The sequence below is a fragment of the Colletotrichum costaricense genome (genome assembly GCF_030867565.1).
Source record: "Colletotrichum costaricense strain IMI 309622 chromosome Unknown Scaffold_7.1, whole genome shotgun sequence".
In the NCBI taxonomy this organism is placed as follows: domain Eukaryota; kingdom Fungi; phylum Ascomycota; class Sordariomycetes; order Glomerellales; family Glomerellaceae; genus Colletotrichum; species Colletotrichum costaricense.
Window position 1 is genome coordinate 2,311,081 of NW_026848236.1, and position 23,007 is coordinate 2,334,087.

Sequence of the window (23,007 nt, forward strand, 5' to 3'; positions counted from 1 at the left end):
CTGTTCGTGCTTGGTAATTAGCCCCTTCTTCACCTGCATTATCTACTTGTAGGGATTCTCTGTTTCTCTAACTTGTGCTTTTTGCCCGATGCTGGCGACATGGGACAGACCCGGGCTTCAAAACTGAGATTCTTATGCGTACGTCAACGCGTCTTTCATATGCATTCACTAGTGACATTACATGCATCCAGCCGTTGCTTTTGACAATCCTTATACAGCCCGAGGTGTGCGTTCTATCCGAACCTTGGAGGCCGGCGACGTTCCGTACCCCTACCATTTCTAGTTATGGAACTTCGGCGACCACCGGTTTCCATCGGCGGTGCTCACCGTAGCTAAACGCCGGCAATTTACCGGTACCTGCTGCCGGCCACCGGCATCATTATGGCTTAGTGCGCGTATACCGGGACCCCTCCGTCGCTGGTCAACGGCGATCGTATAAGTCACGAAAACAAGGACGCTGCATTCCTTAACAATGTTCATTTGATGAGCTATTATTTCTGCTGTGATGATGCGTTTCGTAGTGCTCAAGAGCTACAACATCGACCTGCTTGGCGCCTTCAGCGAACCCCCTCTCTCCCCCCGACAGTCATGGTCTATCCGTTTGGGCCGTCGCCGGTCTCTATGTAGACCACCTTCATAACACTGGATACAATACAATTTCCCCGCAGCCGGCCATCCGCACATCATCTGTCGTCAAATCGACTCATATAGTACAAGAAAATTGAGTGGTAAAAATACCCAAGGGACAGGGAACTCCTGTAGCATTGAAGCAACACCACGATGCATGGTTTCATGTCCGCCTAGTTGAATGGCGCTGTGGCCTGTCCCTCGAGGTCTGGTTCGCCCTGGAGCTCGTAGTATCTCAGATACCTGGCTTCGGCTCGGTATCTTGTTACCTCGTCCAACTCAGGCACAGCAGCTCCGTTCTCTTTTCCGCCAACCTCGTTCTTGGCCAGCAGTGAGATCGAGCCCGGCCTATCAGATTTTGTTAGCATCCGACCCGATTGAGGCAATGGTACGAGGCTTCACATACCCAAAGATCTCCCGGTCAATGGCAAGGAACTGCTTCATCGCGTCCTTACCGCCCCGCTGCTGTAAGTATGATAGGTAAATCTGATACAGCTCTTTCTTTGTCGAGGCGGATAAACGGCTCTTGCTCCGGAGTTCGTCAAAGATCTGCTTGATGCGGTCGCCGTGCTGATCCTCCAGCTCCGTGCTTGTCGCCTGCTGAAGCTCGAACTCGAGCCACTTGTCCCAAAAGACACGGCTGTCGGCGTACCACTGTACGTTCTTGAGGAAGACGTTGCGAGCTTCTTCCACTGAGCCCTTGACCCTCCATAAGAACAAGGCCCACTCGGTCACCAGAGCTGCCTTGGTAAAGATATCCACTTGAGGCGAATCGATCTGCGCCTTGAAAACCTCAACCGCGGCGTCCAGCCCGCTCTGTCGACGCTGGAGGTGAGCCCATGAGGTGATGGCCTCAATACAGTCGGGCAACTTCATGAGGATGGACTCATGAATGTCGCGAGCTATGTCGATACGTCCACAGCTTTCCTCAAAGTAGGCAAACTGCAGCCTGATGCCGGGCCGACTGATGGGTACAAACATAGTGGCGGCTTTCTGGTAGATGATTCTGACCTCTTCCTCCTTGCCCTCTTGTGCAGACATCCAGCGGGCGTAGCGGAACCAGAATTCGTCGTAGAAGGCGCATGTCACCAAGCATCGCTCATAAAGAAAGACGATGCGGGTAGTGTTCCCCTCGGACTCTTCAAAATCAAGGTACTTGCGCCAGTTGGTGAGCTGCGAGCTCTCAAGCTCGGTAACATGGAAGTAAGGGCGCTTCATTTCGGATTCGTAGGTCCATCGCTTGTTGGTCTCGGACTGCGTCTGGGTAAAGTACTCATAGTACATGGCGTCAATCTTGGTGCGCACGTCGCGTTCAACCTCGAGCTCCGTTCGCTGCGCACCGGCATACTGGGCACTCTCAGCCTCCACCTCGGCCTGGAATCTCTGCAGCGTCTCAGCCGGAACCAGCTCGGTGACGGGGCGGCTGTGGGAGAGCTGGCGGAATCGTTCAAAGTAACGAGCATACTGGTGCATCGGAATGTGGATGACTCGAGACAGGATGGCGAAGATTTTGTCTTGGGCCTCCTGTCGCTCCTCGTACTCTATGTACTTATCCCAGAACGGATGTGCGAGGAAGTCAAGGCCGACACAGGTTGCGCCGCGTTCAAAGAGCCTGGAGCGAATGGTCAGTACACAGCCAAGGGCGCAGGGACAGGGGATGAAGAGGGGGATGGGAGGCGTGCTATACAGGAGGGGGTATCAAGTGAAATCAACTAGCGAATCCAAGCCCAAAGTAAGGCATTCCAATGAGAGCGATGTGGTGGTGGTGGTGTGAATGCGACGTGGAGCGGACAACGGATCAGTCATCGTCAAGTGGAAATCAGCAGAGCCTGGTAACTACTAGCGTGAGAGGGCATCCCAACAATGGGGCTGCTGTTGGCATTTCTCACCGACGGATACTTGAAAGGCAAATGGATGGAGTCCATGTATGGCTCGATCGATGCGCCGAGCGGCCGGTGAGGCATGCTGTGGTGATGGTGATGTTAAGGGGGAAGGAAAGCCAGCCATCAACTACTTACTCTCTGACGAGGTGTGGGACGTGTGTGGTCTCCATTTTGAAGGAGCAGTAGTCGGTCCACAAGTCGACAGAATTGGTGATGCTGGCGCATCCTCGCTCGTAGACCTAGAGAGAAGCGCAACGTCAGTCGCGGCCGGGAGCCAAGGGATGCAATGCGATGCGATGCGACGCGATGCGACACGAAACCGACTAACCATCTCTGCTGACTCGGGTCCAGCAATGTTGAATTCGAGGTCCGCGTACTTCTTCCAGTAGCCAAAGAGCAGAGGGAATTTGAGGAGGAAGCGATCGTAGGCATCTCGAAGAGTGGCAAGGGCCTGGGGGCTGGAGTTGCGGTTCAGGCCGCCCTCCAGACCCTCGCAGGCGCGAACCAGCTTCTCCCAAGTTTCGAAGTTATCGGGATCAACTTCCTGTGGGCGCGTATTCAGATTAGCATCTTTTTCAATTGATTTTGATATCAGGTGCGACATAGTTGGTGTCGCAGTTCACGTACCACATCGGCCTGGAGCTTCTTGATCTCGGCGCTCTCCTCCTCGGAGCTCCCAAAGTGGTCGTAATCAGACATGACGGGCGGAGATTTCAGATAACGAACGGCGGAATGACTGAGTTTCCAGGAAAAAGTCGGCGAGGCGCGGGACTGCGAAGGGCTGCAGCAGGGAGCAGGAAGGGATTGTAGATGGTGGAGTGAGGGCGCCGCGGATCTCGAGGCTGTTTGGTGGCCGTTGCAATCGTGGGTGACCGGGTCGAGCTTCGAGGTCGCGAATGGAAGGGGGGGCTGGAAATTTTATGAACGGGCATGAAAGGTACGGATTGCCCGCAGGCAGGCAAGTATCTCTGCATGCAATTGGGGGAAATGGGGCTGAGGCAGGGTAAATGGCCTTGGAGACCGGAGGGACTTGTCTTTTTGGCGCCATGGCACCCAGAAGTAATGTACCTTGACAGGTGAACCCTTGCTCTCCGTGCTTTATCAGTGACGCGCGGAAGCGAATCAGATCGGCCAACAGCCTGAAGAGATCAGGCGGTCGGCAGTCCACAACTGAGCCGCTTCCATCAGCTCTCCAGACTCTTGGAGTTTAGCCAGGCACGTCCCGATCTCTATTTGCAGCAAAGTCTACCACTCCTTGTTCTGCATTCTGTTCTACATAGGTTGGTACACTGGATGGTATCATGGTGTATTTGCAATCTGTGTGTGCTTTGCCCGGATCGATTGAAGGCCGCATCATCCCATCATCTAAGCTTCTTGCCACTCTGCTTATATCGCATGGCACTTCTAGAATCTGATCTAGAATCCGGAACGGAGCCGACAAACCAGAGTGGAGCAGGTTGTATCCGTCGTCTGGTCGTTGACCCCCTAGGGCGCAAGTCGTGAGTTTTTCCCAGGTGGCCATCTTCGGCGGGCTAACTTAGGTAAGCAACCGGCAGCCAGTGGATCCTATTTGACGTCCGATATTCATGAAAAACCTTTCCTTTCTCTTTTTTCTCTTTTTCACAATAAGGCTCGTGATGATTACCATACAATACATGATAGGAAGAGAATGACTGACCACCCAAGGTGGCAGCGTGATCTCAATTTACATATCTGAAGCCTGCTTTGCCTCAAAGCATTGACATTATTATTCTTTCTGGCGCCCGCAGGGCATTTCCCAAACCCCAGGGCTGGCATCCTTTCCGCGTCTCATCTTTACATCTTTACATCTTTTCCCCCCTTTCCGCTCGTTTCCCCCATAAGCATATTCTTGGTGTCGTATCTAATCAGACACATTGTTCCTGCCCGTGATCAATCCTGAAGCGAAGAAAAGGGTTGTCCCCTGGCATTCGTCCCCCTATTATAGCTTACCACCTGCCTAAGTTGTGTTTTCTCCGAACTCGTACCTGATGGGTTGAGCGCACACGTCTCGTCATAGCAGGCGGCAGACCATCCAGCTGATTGTGGGATAGAAAAGACAGCATCGTAATCAGTCGCCAGCGCTGCGAGGGTTTCTACATAGTAGCAGTGCTCAGTTTCGACTGCAAGCATTCAGCAAACCTGAAAAACTCGGGTCCAATCCAGTGTGGTAGTCGTGACCAAAAATTGTTTCCGAGAGAAACGTCAGATAGTACCCTTCTTCAAATGTCCGGTCAAACACGCATGGACTGAATTCAAGTCCATAGTGCTTTTTCAGCATGAAGGTGTACAGCTGGAGAGGAGGGTGTGGAGCGCAGTCCTCCCACGCCTCCTCACCACCGAGAAACAAATACCGATCTCGCAGAGTTACCGCTATGTCGAAACCATGGCAAGCGAAGGGGTTGCCGTCCTGTGCACTCTCTGAGGATGAGGCCTGTAATTGAGTCGCTACCAGTCGAGTACGATGCATGTCCTCGATGTTGATAGGCATCGATACCTCTTCCAATTGAAACTCCCCAAACAGAACAACTGTCACTTTACGAGTGGGAGGCAGGTCAGAAGCAGTTGAGTTCTTGAACGGCGGCCAACCATGGCGATGCTTTCCACCGGCGTTAAAGAACTGGGGTGAGTGATACTCGTGGGCATAGATGGAAGCCATCACCTCCCATGGTACTTCGGCGGCACAGGCCGGGTCTGGGACAAGGGCGATATCTTCTATCAAGTAACGAGCAAGATGCCCGAACACCTGTTCTTGGCTGGCTGGTGTCATCTTGTGAACGTCGTACACCGGGAACTCTGCAATGTATGCCTGGCTGTCGTCCGAAAGACCTTGCCAATCTCCGCGAGCTTGCAGTGATCGAAGCTCCTCGAGAAAGCGTTTCCCAGCCCCGCCTGCGGCAGCTTTGATGAATAGCTCATTGTGGGACTTCCATAAGAAAGCGCCAGCCAGAAGGTTTTTGTATAGCACTCGATGGAATTTTTCTTGGAAATCGTGAAAACGTTGATCGAATACGGTGTCGTCTTTGATACACCAGGTGACATCTTTGATCTCGGGGCATAATAGACATGTATACCCGTGTTCCTCAAAGTGAAAGTACGCGTACTCCAGACACGCAGCCAGATGACAGAACGCAAGTAAGTCCGCCAACTCGGGCAAACGGCACTTTTGGTGAGAGGGCTCCAGCTCTTCGATATCATCATGCGTCATATTAGGTGGTAGCCGGCCGGCGTGGAAGGCTTCTTTGACTGTATTTGTGGCGCGCACCTACGCAGTTGAAGTGAGTGATGGCGAGGCCTGTCGACGTTTGGGGAAGCAGATACCTACGGCAACGACAGCATGTTCGTACGCGGGGATTGTTCGCGTGCCAATGCTATGGATGATGCTCGCGCCATGGTCCAACCACACTGCGTAAGTATACTGACAGGAGCTGGCAAGAGCGAACGCGTCATTGAAGCTGTCACAGCTGGCCAACACCCGGGCGATGATTTCTGGGGGGTATGAGGTGAACATTGCCATTGTCATGTGAATTAAGAAACTCAGGTAGCGGAAGAAGGAGAGGAAGGAGAGAAGCCGCAGGCAACAATAAGTAAACGCTTGCAAGTTGAGAGACAGGATAATCGACAGTGGAGGTCAAAGTACTCTAGGTACCTTAATAAGGCGGGTACTGATTCCCGACCTCACCTTGCCTACCTATACCTTACCCTACGTTACCCAGGTACCTACTCTATAGTACCAACGGCGCGGATCCACATTTATCATAGAAGCTCTCACCTCATCATTCTGAGAATCGAGCTGCATAGGTCGAGCCATCGCCAGCGTAAAATTGCAATTTATGGCCATAAAGCTAGGGACAATTTGTCTGCGGGTGAGCATGATTATGAATACACTGCAAGATGACTCGACTGCTCTAACACTTCTCCATAGGGTGGACAGGGTTCATCGCATGTCTAGTTTAGCTTGCTGCTTTGTCTTTTGAGGGAACCTTGTACTGTTCCCAAGAGCTGCCTCTCAATATGTCATTCCCTGACTGTCTTTGAATCCAGAATGACTACGCGGTGACTATCGAAATGCTTTACAGCCCAAAAAAAAAAAAAAAAAAAAAAAAAAAAAAAAAAAAAAAAAAAAAAAAAAAAAAAAAAAAAAAAAAATAAAAAAAGAGAAACATAAAAAGAAAAAAAAAAAAGAAAAAAAACAAAAAAAAAAAAAAAAAAAAAAAAAAAAAAAAAAAAAAAAAAAAAAAAAAAAAAAAAGACTTGTCGCGCAATATCTTGAGGTTGTTGCTAAAATTCCATCCATAATCGTACCTACTACCTTCCGTATGTTGAGATCCATGTTAAGGTACGGAGTAGCTGAAGTAGGTATTCGCAGAGTTGAGACAACACCAGACCATACCTATCCCTGCCTTGGAACAAGCACAAGCCGGCTGTTTTCTTCCAGGCTCCCAGATGGCGACAAGGCAAGGTGGTCCGTGAGGCTGAAACCGCCTGGAAGGAAGCGAGCTGCCTCCCACTTGCCTGGCCAGTCGGAGCTTAAGGTAGGCGCTAAACGTATAGCGGTCCTATGCCCCTGGTTACCTCCGCCGGGACGGACGTCATTGTCGGGCTCCGTGTTGGCGACCCAAATTCCGCTATTGTCAGCCGCGACATTTTGCCAAACGCCATAAACCTTTGGGGGCTGTCAAGCCATACTACCTCAAGCTCCAACTTCGCATCAACAAAACGACGACATTCCGCACCGATAGTCCCCTTCTCGCACGTTAACATCATCGACCTTGACTTCACTGGCCCGCCGACGACGGCGCCCTTCGATGAACCACCGAACTCGTCCAAGCATGCCCTGCGACGCCTGTGCTTCCCCGAACCTGTCAGCAACACCTCCGAACGATCATGGATTACTCCAGCTCTGGGACTTGGCCTTCTCAGGTGCCGGCACCAGAAAAGTCTAGCCAGCTGTACATTCGGGACTACCCCCATCGCTCCATCGCAATAGTTTCGTCCTCCCATGCTCTCATATTTCGCTACAGCTCCTCGAGCGCCGGCGCAAACGGCTCCCTTACCTCCCTCGCATCCACCCGTTCACGACCCAATGGCGACCCTGCTGCGTCGAAATGCATGGTCGAGTTTACTCAGATCACAAAAAAGACGCTTGCCGAATACCGACCGCTGACCCCACGACCCATCTTTGGAACGTTGGGTTTGATTTCTGTCGAGGGCGACGTGTTCCTTTCCGTTGTGACACATGCCACAAGAGTCGCTACCCTTAGGCCGGGGGAGACCGTGGAACGGATTGCGAGCGTTGCATTCTTCTGCCTCAACAGAAGCGAGTGGGACGATGTTGTCTCTCTCGATCCTCTAGATTCCGAGGTCTCGGATGCCAACTCTGTGTATGGCCAGAACCTCAGAGGGCGGGAGCTTCAGGTGGAACATCCTTGTACGGACCTTCGGAAGCTTCTGGGAAATGGAACATTCTACTACAGCACCGACTTCGATCTCACCAATAGGTTGCAAGATAGGTATGGCCGTGTCCAGTTCCGGCTATAATGCGTCGCTGACCATGTAGGACCGTGAATTCTTATACTTTTGACATTGACAACTTTGACGATTCCTTCCTGTGGAACTCGTACATGATCAGCCCATTGGTCCAGTTTAGGTCTCGACTGCAGCCCCAGGAGCGCGAAGCTTTGGATTCATCACGATTCCTCACATCTGCTATCCGTGGGTTCTGTCGGACAATGGCCATCCCCCAGACGAGTGCTCCTCTCAAAACGCGATCAACCGGGCTACCATCGTACCTGACCGTTGTATCAAGACTCTCTTGTCGCAGAGCAGGAACCCGATTCAACTCCAGAGGTATTGACGATGACGGCAACGTGGCAAACTTTGTCGAGACAGAAACCATATACTGGAGCCCCGGCGGGACTCTCTTTTCCTATGCTCAAGTCAGAGGTTCAGTTCCTCTATTTTGGGAACAGACTGCGGAGCTCATCCCTGGCAAGCAAAACATTACCGTTATCAGGTCCCCCGAGGGAGCCCAGCCGGCCTTCAATAAACACTTTGCGGACCTGGAGCAAGCCTACGGCGCCGTTCACGTGGTCAATCTTCTGAGTGAAGGCAAACCTGGCGAGGCGCAGCTCAGTCAGTTGTACCATCTCGGTGTAGAACATTGTCCATTAAGCCAGGTTGGGGAGCACGAGTCGCAAGACCATGCGCTGTTGAGAGAGACCCACTACGACTTCCATGCCGAGACGAAAGGCCCCGGAGGGTACGAGGCTGCGCGCCAGATCCGCAGATACATTGAGAACTCGATAGACGGCTTCGCCTACTATTTGGCGGAGCAGAATGAAGATCTAGGCGCTGAGGCCAACGACGGTCAAGGCTCAAGCCGTATGGTAGTGGTTCTCCAGCAAGAGGGTGTGTTCCGAACAAACTGTCTCGACTGTCTGGATAGGACAAACTTGATCCAGACCCTCATCTCTCAGATGGCTACAGAGGCTTTCCTGGGCCATCGAGGCGAGTACGCCACCTCGGATTTTTGGATGCGGCACTCGACCTTGTGGGCAGACAACGGAGACGCTCTTTCGAAGATCTACGCGGGAACTGGTGCACTCAAATCGTCCTTTACCCGTTCTGGAAAAATGTCCCTGGCTGGAGCTGTTGCAGACATGCGCAAATCTGTGCAGCGTCTCTATCACAATAATTTCACAGATTCGGCTAGGCAAACGACCATTGACCGGCTGCTGGGAAGGCTGGTCAACCAACTACCCGTTCTTCTTTTCGACCCTATAAGTGATTACGTTTCTGGAGAATTAACAAAGAGAAGCGCTGAGTTCTCGTCCACACAGGACATAAGCATGTAAGAATTCTGTGCGCACCCTTGGCTCTCATGCTTACCCGCGTAGGTTGGTCGGTACTTTCAACCTTAACGGTCGCACTGAAGGCGTCGATAGCGATCTTGATGCATGGTTGTCTCCAGCAGAACTTGGCAATGTGCAGCCCGAAATAGTTGCTGTTGGATTCCAAGAGATTGTCGAGTTGAGCCCACAACAAATCATGAACAGCGACCCCTCAAGGAAACAACTTTGGGAAGCTGCAGTCAGAAGATGCCTCAATAAACGCGCCAAGTCGCTTGATGGAGAGAGATACGTATTGCTCCGGAGTGGACAACTCGTCGGCGCGGCATTATGCATTTTTGTCAAGGCATCGGCCTTGGCCAACATTAAGAATGTTGAGGGAAGCGTAAAGAAAACGGGGCTATCGGGAATGGCCGGCAACAAAGGAGCGGTTGCCATACGATTTGACTACGCGAATACCCATATCTGCTTCGTGACAGCCCATTTGGCTGCCGGATTTTCGAATTATGACGAGAGAAATAGAGATTACGCAACGATTCACCACGGGCTACGCTTTCAGCGAAACCGTGGGATCGATGATCACGGTAGCTATCTTCATCCCGAAGGCTTATATCACCCATGAGCTTAGAGCTGACCTTGGAGCAGATGCCGTTGTTTGGCTGGGAGACTTCAACTACAGAATTGGCCTCAGTTCTGAGAACGCCCGCAGTCTAATCAAAAAGGGCGATCTAGAGACACTTTACGAGAACGATCAGGTGAGTGGATAATATCCGCCCGTGTTCCCCATCAACATGCTTACTCTTTGGTAGTTGAACCTTCAAATGATCGCAGGACTTGCGTTTCCCTTTTATTCAGAGGCCCGTATCAATTTCCTGCCTACATACAAGTTCGATCTTGGCACGGACAATTATGATACTTCGTACGTTCAAAAGGTCGATATATCTGAGAATGTAAAAACTGATCCCTCACAGCGAGAAAGCCCGTATCCCAGCCTGGACCGATCGCATTCTGCGCAAGGGTGGGAGCCTGCGTCAACTGGCGTACAACTCAGCTCCTCTCAAGTTCTCGGATCACCGGCCAGTGTACGCTCTATTCCAGTGCAACGTCAGTATTGTCGATGAAGCTTTCCGAGATCAAATCAGCAAAGAGCTATACCAACGGCGAAAGGCCGAAGTTGGAGACACGACGGCAAATCTGGACTCAGAGGAAACCGACGATGAGGACCTGATTGGCTATGAAGCCATCGAGCCTGGGCTGCCTCCTGCCAGCTCCGACCGCCAGAAATGGTGGTTGGAGAACAAGCAGCAGGCCAGAGTTGACATCAAGCAACCGACGGCTCCCGAGGGCCACGCCGCAATACTCAACCCTAATAGGGCGCCCAATCCTTTCACGCCGACTGGAGAGCCTGACTGGGTCAACGTACCCAGGTCAAGATTGTCGTCTTTCTCCAGCGTATCAACTTCGCCATACGAGCACGTTTCTGCGCCCAATGATCTCTCGTCGTCGGCAACGAACCGGATAACCAGGAAGCTGCCTCCGCCTTTTGATCCGTCAGGCATGCCAGGAAAATTTAACGGCCTCAGCATCAAAGATGAAAAGTCGCAACGCGGAGAAACGCCTCCTCCGCCACCACCGCCTAGAAGACAGACGGGAGCAAGCGCAGCAATCCAGCACCCACCACTGATACCCTCCAATAAATCGCGAAATACGACAACAACGCCTCCTCCTCCGCGACCGTCATCCGCCATTTCCCAGCTTTCGCAGGTGTCGTCACAATCCAAATCCAAACCGGCACCACCTGTGGCGAAGAAGCCGGCACACCTGGTTACAGCACCGGCTGCAGCATCTTCAGCTCTGAGTAGCAATGGGATGGGTCAGTATAGAGATGAGCCGGAAGAAAAACCACCACTGCCTGTCCGAGCCTCGACAGGCTTCACGAATCTGGGTGCGAGTAGGGAGGGCACTCTCCGTAAGCCAGTAGGTACGCCGGCTAAGCCTCCCAAGCGAGCGGGAACCATGACTATTGAGTCCGGGAGGCACACTCCGATGGCTGGGGCCGTCGCTCTACCGGGAATGAGGGCTGGTGAGGAACGACCAAAGCCAAAGATCCCGGCAAAGAAGAAGGCGCCGGTAGACTTGCTAGACTCACTGGGTGACGATGGACCCAGCGACATGGGAAGCTGGGAGACGTTGGTTCCCAGCTCTCAGAGATGACGGGATCGGTTCTCAAGTCTTTCATGACGAAGTTATGGACAAGCTAGCGGGTGATGCTAGAAGCAAAAACGGCGATACTGCCTTTGATGATTGATGTGAATAGGCAATAGCATTGAGCTGACTCGGGCGGACTCACATTGCTACGGCGCTGTAGTGGATGATTAGACGGAGTGAAGCATACAAAAAGCAAATGTCGATCAAAATGGCTTGAAAACGCAATTACCGTGTTCCACGAACCCACTGGCGTTTTCCACTGTTTTACTCAGTATTGTTTGTCATGGAGCGGAGAGGTTACAATACCTCTTAGACTGAGAGGACCGCGTATGCCCCGCCTAGGAGGCTGGTTGTAAGTAATTCTAGAAGCCGGTCGGTATGAGTGAGCCGGGGAGTAGGTGGCGACGCCCGAACGCCAATCGGCTTCCATACCACAGCCACCCACATCACAACGCCATTCCAAGAAAATGTGTTCTTTCAGTTTTCACCTTGATCGCAAAGCGGCCTCACCGAATCTGGACGGATGGTCCCTGGAGTTCAGCACTGGCAGGGGGGAAGAGGAGAGCTGATACCCTTATTTTTTGTAACCCCCCAGTTCTATCCGTTGCATGGTCTCTCTCCCGCCCCGCTGCAAGTCGTCTGGGGGTTGTCTACCAACGATACATCCCTACGGAGGTCCAATCCTCACGATCGCAATGTCCGTAATGACTGAGACACTTCACCGCTTTCTTGAGGTCCAGAAGGATGAAGTCAGGGCGTCCTCCGCCTTTCTGAGCGTGCGTGCGTCTTCAGGAGTTCATTGACATCTGACAGCGGCACCGTCCAAGCACGAAGGCACCGCCCTAGTCCAAGTCCAAGTCACGCCCCTCGGGCGCCACAGCGAACAGCGAACAGGGGGGCTGCTGGTTGAGACTGGAGAGCGAGGAGAGGGGGGATGTTCGAGCTGTCGGTCTCTGACTCTCTCAACCTCTTCCCCCTTAGCTTGTGTGACTTGACAGAGGAGGGGGACGGAGGGGGGAGAGACCGAGAGAGAGATCACCCATGGAATTGTACCACGAAGACGAAGTGTCACCGCACGCGCCGCGCCGCCTTCGTGATGTCGGTTGTCCGCCATGGACCGCTTCCGGGTGTGACGTGGTAACTCACTCAAATAACCCACGCGGGAAGACCCTTCTCTCCAAGACTCCAACAGCGTGATACCTAGGTGGACGATCAGAGATAGAGAGATTGGCAAGCATAAAAACAAAAACAAGAACAAGAACAAGGAATCGACTACGATCGACCCTGTCACTGCCAGTCTCCATGGACCATCTGACAACACCATCTTGCTCTCCTAGTGCGGCACCCGGCAGTGGTCAATGGTCATACTGGACTGGGCCTGCCGATCGTGGGGCAGACGAGGCCCGAACCAGGCAAACGTCGCCAAGGGAAGCCCACCCAAATTACCTCCATACGCAGGTAGAGGCAGTTGGTGGCATTGTCGTGCATGCCTAGTTTGATAGAAGCACCAAAGCAAGAGAGAACCGGTTCCCTTCGAAACGCTCGACACTGCCTTTGCCTTTTGTTCCACCAAGGGACATCTAACCGCGCAAGTCTTGTTTTTCTCTTTCGTTTCCTAAGCGGCGTACGAGCCGGTCTGCTTCATCTTCCGGCTCGTCTCCATCCCGTCCCATCTTCCTGACCCTCTCTTTTCTTCGTTCGTTCGTTCGTTCGTTTCTTTCTTCCTTTCTTTCTTCACAACCTAAAATCGCTTCCACCCCCATCCTCTCGTCCACCGGCATAGGACGCTACAGTCTGCACACCCCTTCTGCCCAGGCACACGCATCCAAGCTTTTCTCAACTGTCCTGCAGATTGTATCGGTGCTACCTTACCCCTACCTGCTGGGCTGCTGTCGCTTCGTCTGTTCGTATGTGCTTTTAATACCAAAGTCACCTGTCGGAACTTACCTTGCCTGCCCCTCTCTCTTCTTCCACCAGACCTTTTTTAGTTTGCAAGGGCCGAACGCCAGACGAACGGACGGACGCTTGTCGCGACGAACGACCTCGAACGAACGAACCCCACCCGCTTCGCTCCCTATCCGTTTGTCGTTCGTCTCCTAGTTGCTGGCTGCCGCTACCTACTCCTCTTCAAGGGGTGGTTTGTTTTGTTTCCTTTTCATGAGACGCTTTGCAGCAACGTACATCCCCTACTAAGACGCATGGCTTCGACCATACGGATCTTGCTTTCCGAACTCTCCTATCACGCAAACCAACGCTCCTCAGCTTGATACCAACTTGGTTGGCTCTATTACCAAAACACCCTAACCTAAACATAATCACAAGCCCACCGCCGTCGACCACAACTCCTGGCTGTTCCATTTGATATCTTTTCTTCTTCCGAACGTGCTTCCATCACCGCCGCTGCTACTGGGATTTCATTTCTTATTCTCATCCCTAACCTGACTTGAACCCCCGCCCAACCTACCACCTTTCAATTTAATTGCTCTTTTGTTTTTGTTTCATACGCCCGGGGGCGTTCACTCTCCCGCTAAGACCTGCGTACCACCCAAAAGAGAAGACTGGATGGCAAGAAGAGGCTTGACTCGTCCATCCATCGTCTTGTATTCTTGCTCTCGTTTGCCGCTGTTCTGAACAAGCCAAGGAAGTGAGAGAGCGGGAAATACTCGACTTCCCCCTACCATCTCGACCTGCCCATCTTCGTACACATCTTGACAATTCCCGACCTGATTCAAGTCATCTGGCCACCGGCCACACCTACTTGCCTCACAAAACAAACACCAACACCCGCACACCCGCACATGCACACACGCATACACCGCCCATCTTATCTTCGAATCCGGGGTTGGCGCCGACTTAATCACACTTGGAGTGTACCTTACACACACGACGGAAGAGCACATGAACGGGACGTTAGAGACCATCTACCGAGCAGAGACAGCCTTGCATAACACCCGAACAGGTCTCGTGCTACCTACGCATTATTAGACGGCCACCAACTTTGTCACTCTAATATTCTCCTTTTCTTTTAACATCCTCGTCTCTCCTCCCATTTTACACCTTTTCCTGTCTGTTTTGCCTCGGACGATATCATCAAAACGGACGGACCTTGTTAATACCTGTTCTCAACGTTCAACACCTAATTTTCTCTCTCACCTGTATGTTTTGGGCTTCTGTCACGTAGAGCGCAGACCTTCTCGAAGACACTCTCCCACCGACATTTTCTGCTTTCGGTCTTGGCTTGAGCATCATCTTCATTCCAAGATCAGCAACCGAGACCCTCAATCCCCGTTACGACGAACAAACCGCGAACGGCCACTGGATGGGTGCTTGGCCACACAATACTTCATAGGAGGAAACGGTCACCAACACCCGCTGCATACTCACAAATCGAAGCACACTGTTCGACTCGAGCAAATATCAACCTACCATATACCCGGACCAACATCCAAGGAGGGGAAGAAAGCGTACAAAATGTCCAACCCAACTCTCTCAAAGCAACAGCGCATCCAAGTCTGGCGTGAAGAGGTAGCGGCCTCGGCATCCCTTTGCACATGCCCGCCCTCCTCCCCAGCGGCCTCCGCCTCCTCAACAAACATTTCCCTCTCCGCGGCCTCCTCCTCGGCGTCCTCATCTGCATCCTCTCCGGGAGCAGGTGACGCCTTCACCTTCCCCCGTAGCGACATCTTGCCGGGGCAAGGAACATACTGCCCAACATGCTCCCGCCTCGGCGCCCCGTCCGCTATGGGTCTGGAGCCCTCGTCCGCCTACCTCGACCAGACGCAACCCGGCGCGGTTCTCCCCGGTAGCCACATCGCTCCGGGTATCTTCCGCGTAAAGACGGCCAACAACGCACTCTTCCGCGGCATGCGTAATTTTGTCCGCAAGCTCAGCGGGAGCAGGACAAGCGGGCCTATGCCACCCCGCGGCGCCGAGGACGCAACCAAGATGTACCGACGGGCAACTCTAGCCGGCTGGCCCACAGCCACGAATACGGCACTAGCCGCCGAAGCAGCGGCGGCGATGGCGGCAGGGGATGAACCAGACGCCGAAGACGCCGACTGCGCCGTTGACGAGGCGGACTCGGAGGGCCGGGGCCATGTGCCGAAGCTCATCGCCGAGAAGCAGGCGAGGCTCAGGAGGGCCGAGAGGCTGCTTGCGAGGACGAACGCGGGCCGTTAGAAGCGTACATGTACACGATGGAATACGAGAAAAGCAGGTGAACCGGGAAAGACGAGTGTGTGAAACGCATGGGAGTTGCGAATACCATGAGGCGCAGATCGGATTTTCCTCTTGGTTTTTGGTTTCTTGGAAATACGGAGGAGTTCTGGGGTATCGCTTTCTGGGCTGGTAGGCGTTTTTGAAATGTGCCATCCACAGTACATGGTTGTATTCTGGCATGTTCAGGAAATATTACCAGGGAATACCAATTTGTTCATGATTCTACACACGACCTGCCTGTTTTCTCAATGACGGATTAATCTAGTCGTCTGCTTGTCGGTATTTGACAGCCTCGTCACATCGTGGATAGCTCGTGATTAGCCGTCCTGGTGCCAGTCATGAGATCTGCAGGTGTGCCCGTCACATGTTCCACAGACCTCCTCTGATCACCTCTCATCCCAAGACTCCCAAGGCTTCATTATCAAATCACAGCCTATTAGATCACAGCACGGCGTCGGACACATGTATTGATGAACATTTGTTATTTTCTTTTTGGTCTTGTAGACTGAATAGACAGGGGGCATTTGAGGGGGGCAAAAGGACTTTCTCTCCGTGAGAAGACGCGCGACAACTGAAGGACCACTATGAGGAAAACCGAAAAGAGAACACGAGACAGCCGTAAAACCATCCAGCACAGAGGTAAAAGCAGGAATCGAGGAGAACAAAAGAAGAGATTCTGAGCGTAGGCGGATATAGAGGGGGGAATCAGTAGTTGGTTGCCAAATGGAATCCCTGAACAGAAACGAAGCTGTTCTAGACCCTGGTTGGACATCCAAGACACCAATAGAAATCATGCCACGCATTGTTCCTCTCTCCGCGTCCAATCCTCAAAAACCCCTCCCCTTTTGCTGCGAGACTCGGAGCGAGTCACCGATATTAGCCACCGATTTGGCGGCTAGACTGGGGCCGTCAGAAGGTCCGCATTTAGCGCATACCGACGGCCGAGCAGACGAGCCATCTCAGCCTCGTCGCGAGCCGAGATGGAGTGGTATCAGGGTAAGACAAGAATTTAGGAGGCAGCGGGGGTCTCCTCGGTGGCCTTGGGCTCCTCGGCCTTGGGCTCCTCCTTCTTCTCCTCAGCAGCCTCGGTGGTGCCGGCAGCAGCACCCTCAGCGTCGCCGCTGTCGGAAGAGGTCCAGAGAGTGAGGTTGTCACGCAGGAGCTGCATGATGAGGGTGCTGTCGCGGTAAGACTCCTCGGAGAGAGAGTCGAGCTCGGCGATAGCATCGTCGAAGGCCTGCTTGGCGAGGTGGCAAGCACGGTCGGGCGAGTTCAGGATCTCGTAGTAGAAGACGGAGAAGTTGAGGGCCAGGCCAAGGCGGATGGGGTGAGTGGGGGTCAGCTCGGTCTGAGCGACATCGGTAGCGCTCTAAAGGAGAGAGGGTCGTATTGTCAGATTCCATGTTCTCTAATACGGCAGCATTCAACCCGGATCATTCTCACCTTGTAGGCGTCGTGGGCAGCAGTGGCAGCACCCTTGCGCTTCTCGCCGGAGGCGAACTCAGCGAGGTAGCGGTGGTAGTCACCCTTCCTATTTCACGGAGTGCCACGGTTAGTTTCGGAAATTGGACCTTTGATCAAAACCGCCGGCAGCGGCGGCGACGGCGTCGGATAACGTACATCTTGTGGTAAAAGACCTTGGACTCGCCGGTCTGGGCGTTGGGGATAAGGCTGTCGTCGAGGACATCGAGGACATCCTGGCAGACCTGCTCGAGCTCGAGCTCGATCTTGGTGCGGTACTCGCGGATGGTGCCGACGTGCTTGTCGGTGCCCTTGCTCTCCTCCTTCTGCTCAATGGAGGAGATGATGCGCCAGGAGGCACGGCGGGTACCGACGACGTTCTTGTAGGCAACGCTGAGGAGGTTGCGCTCATCGACGCTCAGCTCACCGCCCAGCTTGGCGACCTCCTTCATGTAGCCAACCATCTCATCGTAGCGCTCGGCCTGCTCGCAAAGGCGGGCGAGGAAGGTCTTGCTGTAAGGAAAGGGTCAGTCAGAGAAAGAAAAAGTTCGCGAAAGACCTCGAGGCCAGATGGTTGTGGTTGATGGGACGTAGTCAATCGACGTCGAAGAGGGCTCGGCACAAACCTTTCACGCTAGAAGAGGGGCACAAGTCAGCATACTTTGTTCCCGAGGCGGGCGATAGGAGGCCTGAGTTATTTGAAAGGGGAGAAAGAAGGCCGCCGGGGTCGGAGAAGCCGGTCGAGGCAAAAATGGCATCGATCGCAGGATTCAGAGCTGTGGATCAAGGATCGCATTATGGGCATCTTCGTTGCCGTGACACAGGCAGGCAGGGCAATCGAGGGGCTCCGGAGGGGTTTTGGGGTGAGGTTGTGTTGGGCAGCGTGGGGGAAAAGGTACTTACATCGCCAGACATGTTGAACTCTTGGATTGAGGTGATGAGGATAGGTTGAGGTGGTTTGGTAGAAAATTAAAGAAGGCGGGAATGGATACTGCGAAAGGCGTGCAACGGAGTGGTGAGAAAGTTGACGCGGCTTTGTTTTGTTGTTGAAGAGTGGAAAAAGGTGTGCGGTGGGAGAAGGAGGGAAGGCGGAGGGAGTGTTTACGTGTGACGAATTATTTTGGGAGAGGGGGGGAATCTCAAAGGGAAGTTGCGAGGCCAGTCCAGTGAAGATTTAATTGGGTTGGTCCAAGTCCCAAGTCCCAAGGTCGTTCTTTCCCTCCCAGTCTTCCACCAAAGGTACCTGCCTACCTACCCGACTACCTTACCTTAGCTAAGGTAGTCTTAGGGAGGTGCCGCCCATTCACCCCCTCCACCTGCGCACGTTGGGGTCACCTCTTTGGTACCTTACCCTCATATTTCTGCTGCTTGCACTTGAGCTCACATTGCTCTGTCTCGGTAAGACAAGGGACATGAAGTCCTTGGGTTCCATAGCACCAGATATTGCAATTCCTATCTGAGAATAAGGTATGTGGTTTCAATCTTCATCCACCTTGTTCTCTCGATACAGTGTAGGCACCTCCATTGCAGTGCCCTTCTCTGTGCTGTAATTAGTCGACTGAGCTTGCCTGCCCTGTGCCTGCTGGCTGCACCTGCCGCTTCGACCCCACTATGTTCCCTTTTCTCCCCTCCCCTCGCTTGCCTGCGGCTTGGCCCTTCTGCGTTGGCCTGTGCTGGGAGAGAAGAACCCTGGAATTGGATTGGAATGGACGGATCGAGTGAATTGGATATTGCTGTGGACGTGGTCAGGCTCTCGGGGCTCGGGGACTCTGGCAAATGGGCCCCCAGGGCATGGGCGTGTTCCCATTTGGCGGGAAGGGAAGAGAAATGGGGGCGCTGGGCTGGGCTAGGCTCTCCATCATCAATATTTTAGGCCCCAAGATACTTCGCCTTGCGTGCCTCGGACAGTTGAGAAAGCACCATCTGGCCCAAGGTACCAAGGACTGGTGAATGGACTATGCCCATGTGGCGAGGCAGTGAAAGCGGTTTTCTGCTATCGTTCCCCTAAATATCATCACCCTATCTTTGCATTCGTTGCAATCCGTACTGTATATTCATACCAGGGCTTCACATACGTATTGTGAGTGAACGGGAGACCATCAGAGAGACAGGAAACGGACGGGAAAGTCAACCTGAGTTCCATTTGCATGTGGTGAGGTCCGCGTTTCTGGTGGAGAGCGGCCCTGGGATTAGCCTGCCCACCGAGCCCATCAAAGGCATGATTCCGCTTCCAAAGAACCAGGCTCATGATGTATCTCCCTGGTCCACAACTGACGTCCATCCGGTTGGCCTGGGCCGTGTATGTACCGCAGAAGTACTCCCAGAGTTCGTACCTCGACGCTTGAACAGCAACTCGAACGAACAACTGCTTTCTGATAACAACGAGTCTCTTAACATCCCTGGAATATCACTTGCTTCATGGTTGAAAGTAGTATTCAAAGAGCCTGAAACCGTCCCTTCCGGGCTATTGGCAAATTACCGATGGGATGGATCAGTTGCCCATTTGAGCTTCAGAGCTATCTTGAGGCCGCTCAGGTAGGAATGGGAATATTGATGGAAATTAGCAACACAATGACCTCTTCAGGCCAGGAAATTGCACAGTAAAGGCTGGAACAGAAGAAGAAGAAGAAATGAGCTCGCAAATGAGTCTGCCAGAAGGGGGGGACTCGGGGAGGGTTCAGGTCGCTCAGATAACTCCGGTGAAGGTCATTTGCTTTTTGGCTTCTTGAGTGCGAGCTCCAGCCTCGAAATGCTGCGCGTGTGGTGGGCAGTTGGCCAGCTCAGCACAGCACAGCATAACACAAGCATAGGAACATCCTAAATACTGGCTGCTGACTGGCTGACTTGGTTCTCGGGGCGAGCCCCACCCTCTCCATGCATTTCCCCGCTCCTGTTTTTGCGACACGCCCGCCATGTACGTATCTTCTTCCCTGACCACAACAGCTTTTTTTTTCTTTTTCGGAGTCTCGTGATTCTTTCCTTCTGGTGATACCGTGATTCTCTCCCGTTCCAAGCGCATCCACGCGTGATGGTGTCCGCTGGCCCTTACCTCACCACACACCCTGCAGTCTCTCCATCAACGGACAGCCCGCTCCCCTCAGTTCACCTCTCACCTCCGTCGCTGGATACTTCACTTCAACTTGTTGCCGCTTGCTCTACCCATACGAATACCCAGCACGAGAATGGCGCAACTTCTAGTGCAGCAACACAATTCAACAGGCCACAGGCGCCCAATGCCAGGGTCTGACGGATCTCAGCAAACGATATCTCGTGGCACTCGCTGTTCCAGAACCCCATTTGGATTGGGCCGTGTCTCGAATCAACTACAGTGCTTTTCTGATGGCTTACCTCATCTCGCCGAAATGCTCGAAGACGCGCATCAAATGCCATCCCAAGTTGTCTCAAACTCACATAATCCATACCTAGCTTGTGAGTCGTCCTCAACGACATCTACTATCTAACCGAATTTCTCTCTTTTCGTAGTCTGTTACCCAGTTGCTAAATTGGACTGAATCTCTCGTGGTTGGAGACAAGGGAAATCATCTGACACACAAGATGAAGAGGTAATAAGCGTTATTGCGAGCGTCAAAAGACCCTGGGCACCAGCCCACTGGATTCAGATTGCACACTGGATATTGGAGATTGGAAGTCGAAACGGCGAGTCGGAATCCTACAACGACCTTGTAGCCGTCGACACCAGCTTCTACGCAGTACATTTGATGTCTTGCTTTTGGGCCAATCGTTGTCAGTCATGGTTTCGCTCCACCGTCTCGTTCAACAGTCTGCGTTGCCTCGCAGAACCCGGTGCCTCTTTGCCGAGAGCAGCAGCCACCCGGTCGACTAAGCCACGACCCCCTCCGGTTTACATTGCCGCCTGACCACGATGGTATCTTCTTATTTTGGTCTGCATCTACTCGTGCCAGTCACTACAAGATGCTCCGTCTGTGGCTCTCCCTGCGTTGTTGTTGCGCTCGCGCACATGCTTGTCGAGAGCGCTGTGCTGTGTCATGCACGAAACCACCTTGCCCACCCGCTTACGCCCAATCTGCAAAATGTCCGATCGTTCATCAATCTGCTGTCGTGTCTTTCTAACTTAAACCCCAAAGAAACCGGTTTCAACTTCCAACCCAAGGGATGATCCCCCGTTGGATCAGCGTGCCATCCGCCATCCCCGGCTTGTCTCCTCGTAGGCCCAGAGGCCCTGCGAGTGAAACGTGAACCACAGCGACTAATACTGCCATCATAATGTACGGAAACAGCAAACTCACGTCAACCCAACTCCGCCTGCGAGACGAAGCAGTCTTTCTCTATGGCCGAACATAGATAACTATCACACTCTGAAATCTAGTCCCCCAATCTCTCGGCAGCCCTTCTCGTCCCAACTTCGAAGCCAACCACTGCCACCACACCAACTCGATGCCATCATAGGTAGCTTTCGGGTGGGTGACTCACATCCAGCACAGCCCTGGGGGGGGGGGGGATCCTCCATGCAGTCGGGTCGAACAGGCGACTCGCATGCGACATGCCCTTGGCCGCCGCCTTATCGCGTGGCACTCTCTGGGCGGGTGCCGTTGGTGGGTGTGGCAGCACTTGCAGGCTGCATCTTAGGTTCTCTCTCGTAGAGAAAATATTCCGCGATCCCCAGTATCCGTACGCGATTTCGACCACGGCCGTGCTTCTTTACCCGTCGGCGTCAAGTTTATGCCACGGCCCCCTTTGCGAGCCATGCTCCCTCCTCGCTGGTGTACGGAGTAGCTGCTTTTCCTTTTACCCCTCATCTCTCGCCCTGGTATCCCTTCCCTTCTCTTTTTGCTCGCTCACCCGCCAAATTCCAAGTGACAATGTCATGAATGCCCGAACCCGGAAGTGCGGACAAAATTCATGCGGAGGGCAAGCCAACCTGGTCATGGAAAACCCGGGAACCCACAACTGTGAGCAACGAACACTGAGCAGTGTGGGAACTGCAGTAGCTGGACTTAAGGGAGAGGAGCCGGTAGCCGTAAGGTTTAATTAAGTAAGCACTCCAAGCCAACAAGGCTCAAGCCAAACCCAAGGATCCAACGAAGCGATCTCTATTACCTACTCAACCGGGGCTGTTCCCGACTTTCGCATAATCTTCAGTCCAACGGTTTATACGTGACCGGCTGTGGCCCTCCTTGAAAGTATTCTATCTAAGTATCTGTGTATAATCCACAGAACGGCGAATTTTTAATAACTTTGAAAAGAACAGTCTCTTTTGGACGTGTTAGAGAGATATATAGCAATGGCCCATACAAAATCAAACAATGTCTGTTGTTTCTGCCCCTTGACTCTGATGGCGTGATAAACCACAAACGAACATCATCCACCCAGCGGAACGTAAGCCGAGTAATGCCTTTTTTCTCAAGTCATCATGGATGGCTCCGTGGCAGATGCTGATTCGTAAGGTAGATAGATGATGGTGGTCGGCAAAACGACTCAGGCTTTACTGGTTTGTCACGACTCAAAACATATCAGTCGAGAATTATTAAACGTAATATTTCATATTCATGATATTTTCGTGTTTACCGTGCTGCTCAATCTGATTTATGTCCAGGTTACTCAGAAACGAAAGCCAAAGAAAAAAACGCCCGCTAGTTGCCATACAGGCGCTATACAAGTAACCAACCGCAGCATTTTCAGAAACCCCTTCAGCCTAACTAGTACTCGTACCCATACTATCACATTTGAATACACTTGTTATACGACAGCCCGAAGGTTGA

General features: G+C 52.8%; 8 protein-coding genes across 8 annotated transcripts; 4 read left to right on the forward strand and 4 right to left on the reverse strand.

Moving 5' to 3' along the window:
- Nucleotides 1–800: 800 nt before the first annotated feature.
- On the reverse strand, nt 801–3,209 carry CCOS01_07922 (pre-mRNA-processing factor 39; the record flags this gene model as incomplete). The annotated part of the gene is made up of 5 exons (XM_060456085.1): nt 801–975; nt 1,034–2,239; nt 2,646–2,749; nt 2,839–3,054; nt 3,138–3,209. 5 exons carry the CDS (start codon nt 3,207–3,209, stop codon nt 801–803), a joined length of 1,773 nt encoding a protein of 590 aa, XP_060313977.1.
- A 1,432-nt stretch (nt 3,210–4,641) lies between these two features.
- On the reverse strand, nt 4,642–6,045 carry CCOS01_07923 (dihydrodipicolinate synthetase family protein; the record flags this gene model as incomplete). Its single annotated transcript, XM_060456086.1, has 2 exons — nt 4,642–5,793; nt 5,854–6,045. The coding sequence occupies 2 exons, from the start codon at nt 6,043–6,045 to the stop codon at nt 4,642–4,644; spliced, it is 1,344 nt and encodes a 447-aa protein (XP_060313978.1).
- A 1,370-nt stretch (nt 6,046–7,415) lies between these two features.
- Nucleotides 7,416–11,593, forward strand: CCOS01_07924 (uncharacterized protein; the record flags this gene model as incomplete). Its single annotated transcript, XM_060456087.1, has 6 exons — nt 7,416–8,041; nt 8,089–9,381; nt 9,428–9,963; nt 10,025–10,134; nt 10,189–10,298; nt 10,351–11,593. The coding sequence occupies 6 exons, from the start codon at nt 7,416–7,418 to the stop codon at nt 11,591–11,593; spliced, it is 3,918 nt and encodes a 1,305-aa protein (XP_060313979.1).
- Nucleotides 11,594–12,383: 790 nt separating this feature from the next.
- CCOS01_07925 (uncharacterized protein) lies at nt 12,384–12,911 on the reverse strand (the record flags this gene model as incomplete). Its single annotated transcript, XM_060456088.1, has 1 exon — nt 12,384–12,911. One exon carries the CDS (start codon nt 12,909–12,911, stop codon nt 12,384–12,386), a length of 528 nt encoding a protein of 175 aa, XP_060313980.1.
- A 2,147-nt stretch (nt 12,912–15,058) lies between these two features.
- On the forward strand, nt 15,059–15,766 carry CCOS01_07926 (uncharacterized protein; the record flags this gene model as incomplete). The annotated part of the gene is made up of 1 exon (XM_060456089.1): nt 15,059–15,766. The coding sequence occupies one exon, from the start codon at nt 15,059–15,061 to the stop codon at nt 15,764–15,766; it is 708 nt and encodes a 235-aa protein (XP_060313981.1).
- A 1,048-nt stretch (nt 15,767–16,814) lies between these two features.
- CCOS01_07927 (14-3-3 family protein) lies at nt 16,815–18,181 on the reverse strand (the record flags this gene model as incomplete). The annotated part of the gene is made up of 5 exons (XM_060456090.1): nt 16,815–17,174; nt 17,249–17,336; nt 17,426–17,779; nt 17,893–17,900; nt 18,170–18,181. The coding sequence occupies 5 exons, from the start codon at nt 18,179–18,181 to the stop codon at nt 16,815–16,817; spliced, it is 822 nt and encodes a 273-aa protein (XP_060313982.1).
- Nucleotides 18,182–18,746: 565 nt separating this feature from the next.
- On the forward strand, nt 18,747–19,139 carry CCOS01_07928 (uncharacterized protein; the record flags this gene model as incomplete). The annotated part of the gene is made up of 1 exon (XM_060456091.1): nt 18,747–19,139. A coding segment is annotated over one exon (393 nt), but the record flags the coding sequence as incomplete, so codon positions are not given.
- Nucleotides 19,140–21,501: 2,362 nt separating this feature from the next.
- Nucleotides 21,502–22,280, forward strand: CCOS01_07929 (uncharacterized protein; the record flags this gene model as incomplete). The annotated part of the gene is made up of 2 exons (XM_060456092.1): nt 21,502–21,578; nt 21,725–22,280. Coding segments are annotated over 2 exons (633 nt in total), but the record flags the coding sequence as incomplete, so codon positions are not given.
- Nucleotides 22,281–23,007: the final 727 nt, after the last annotated feature.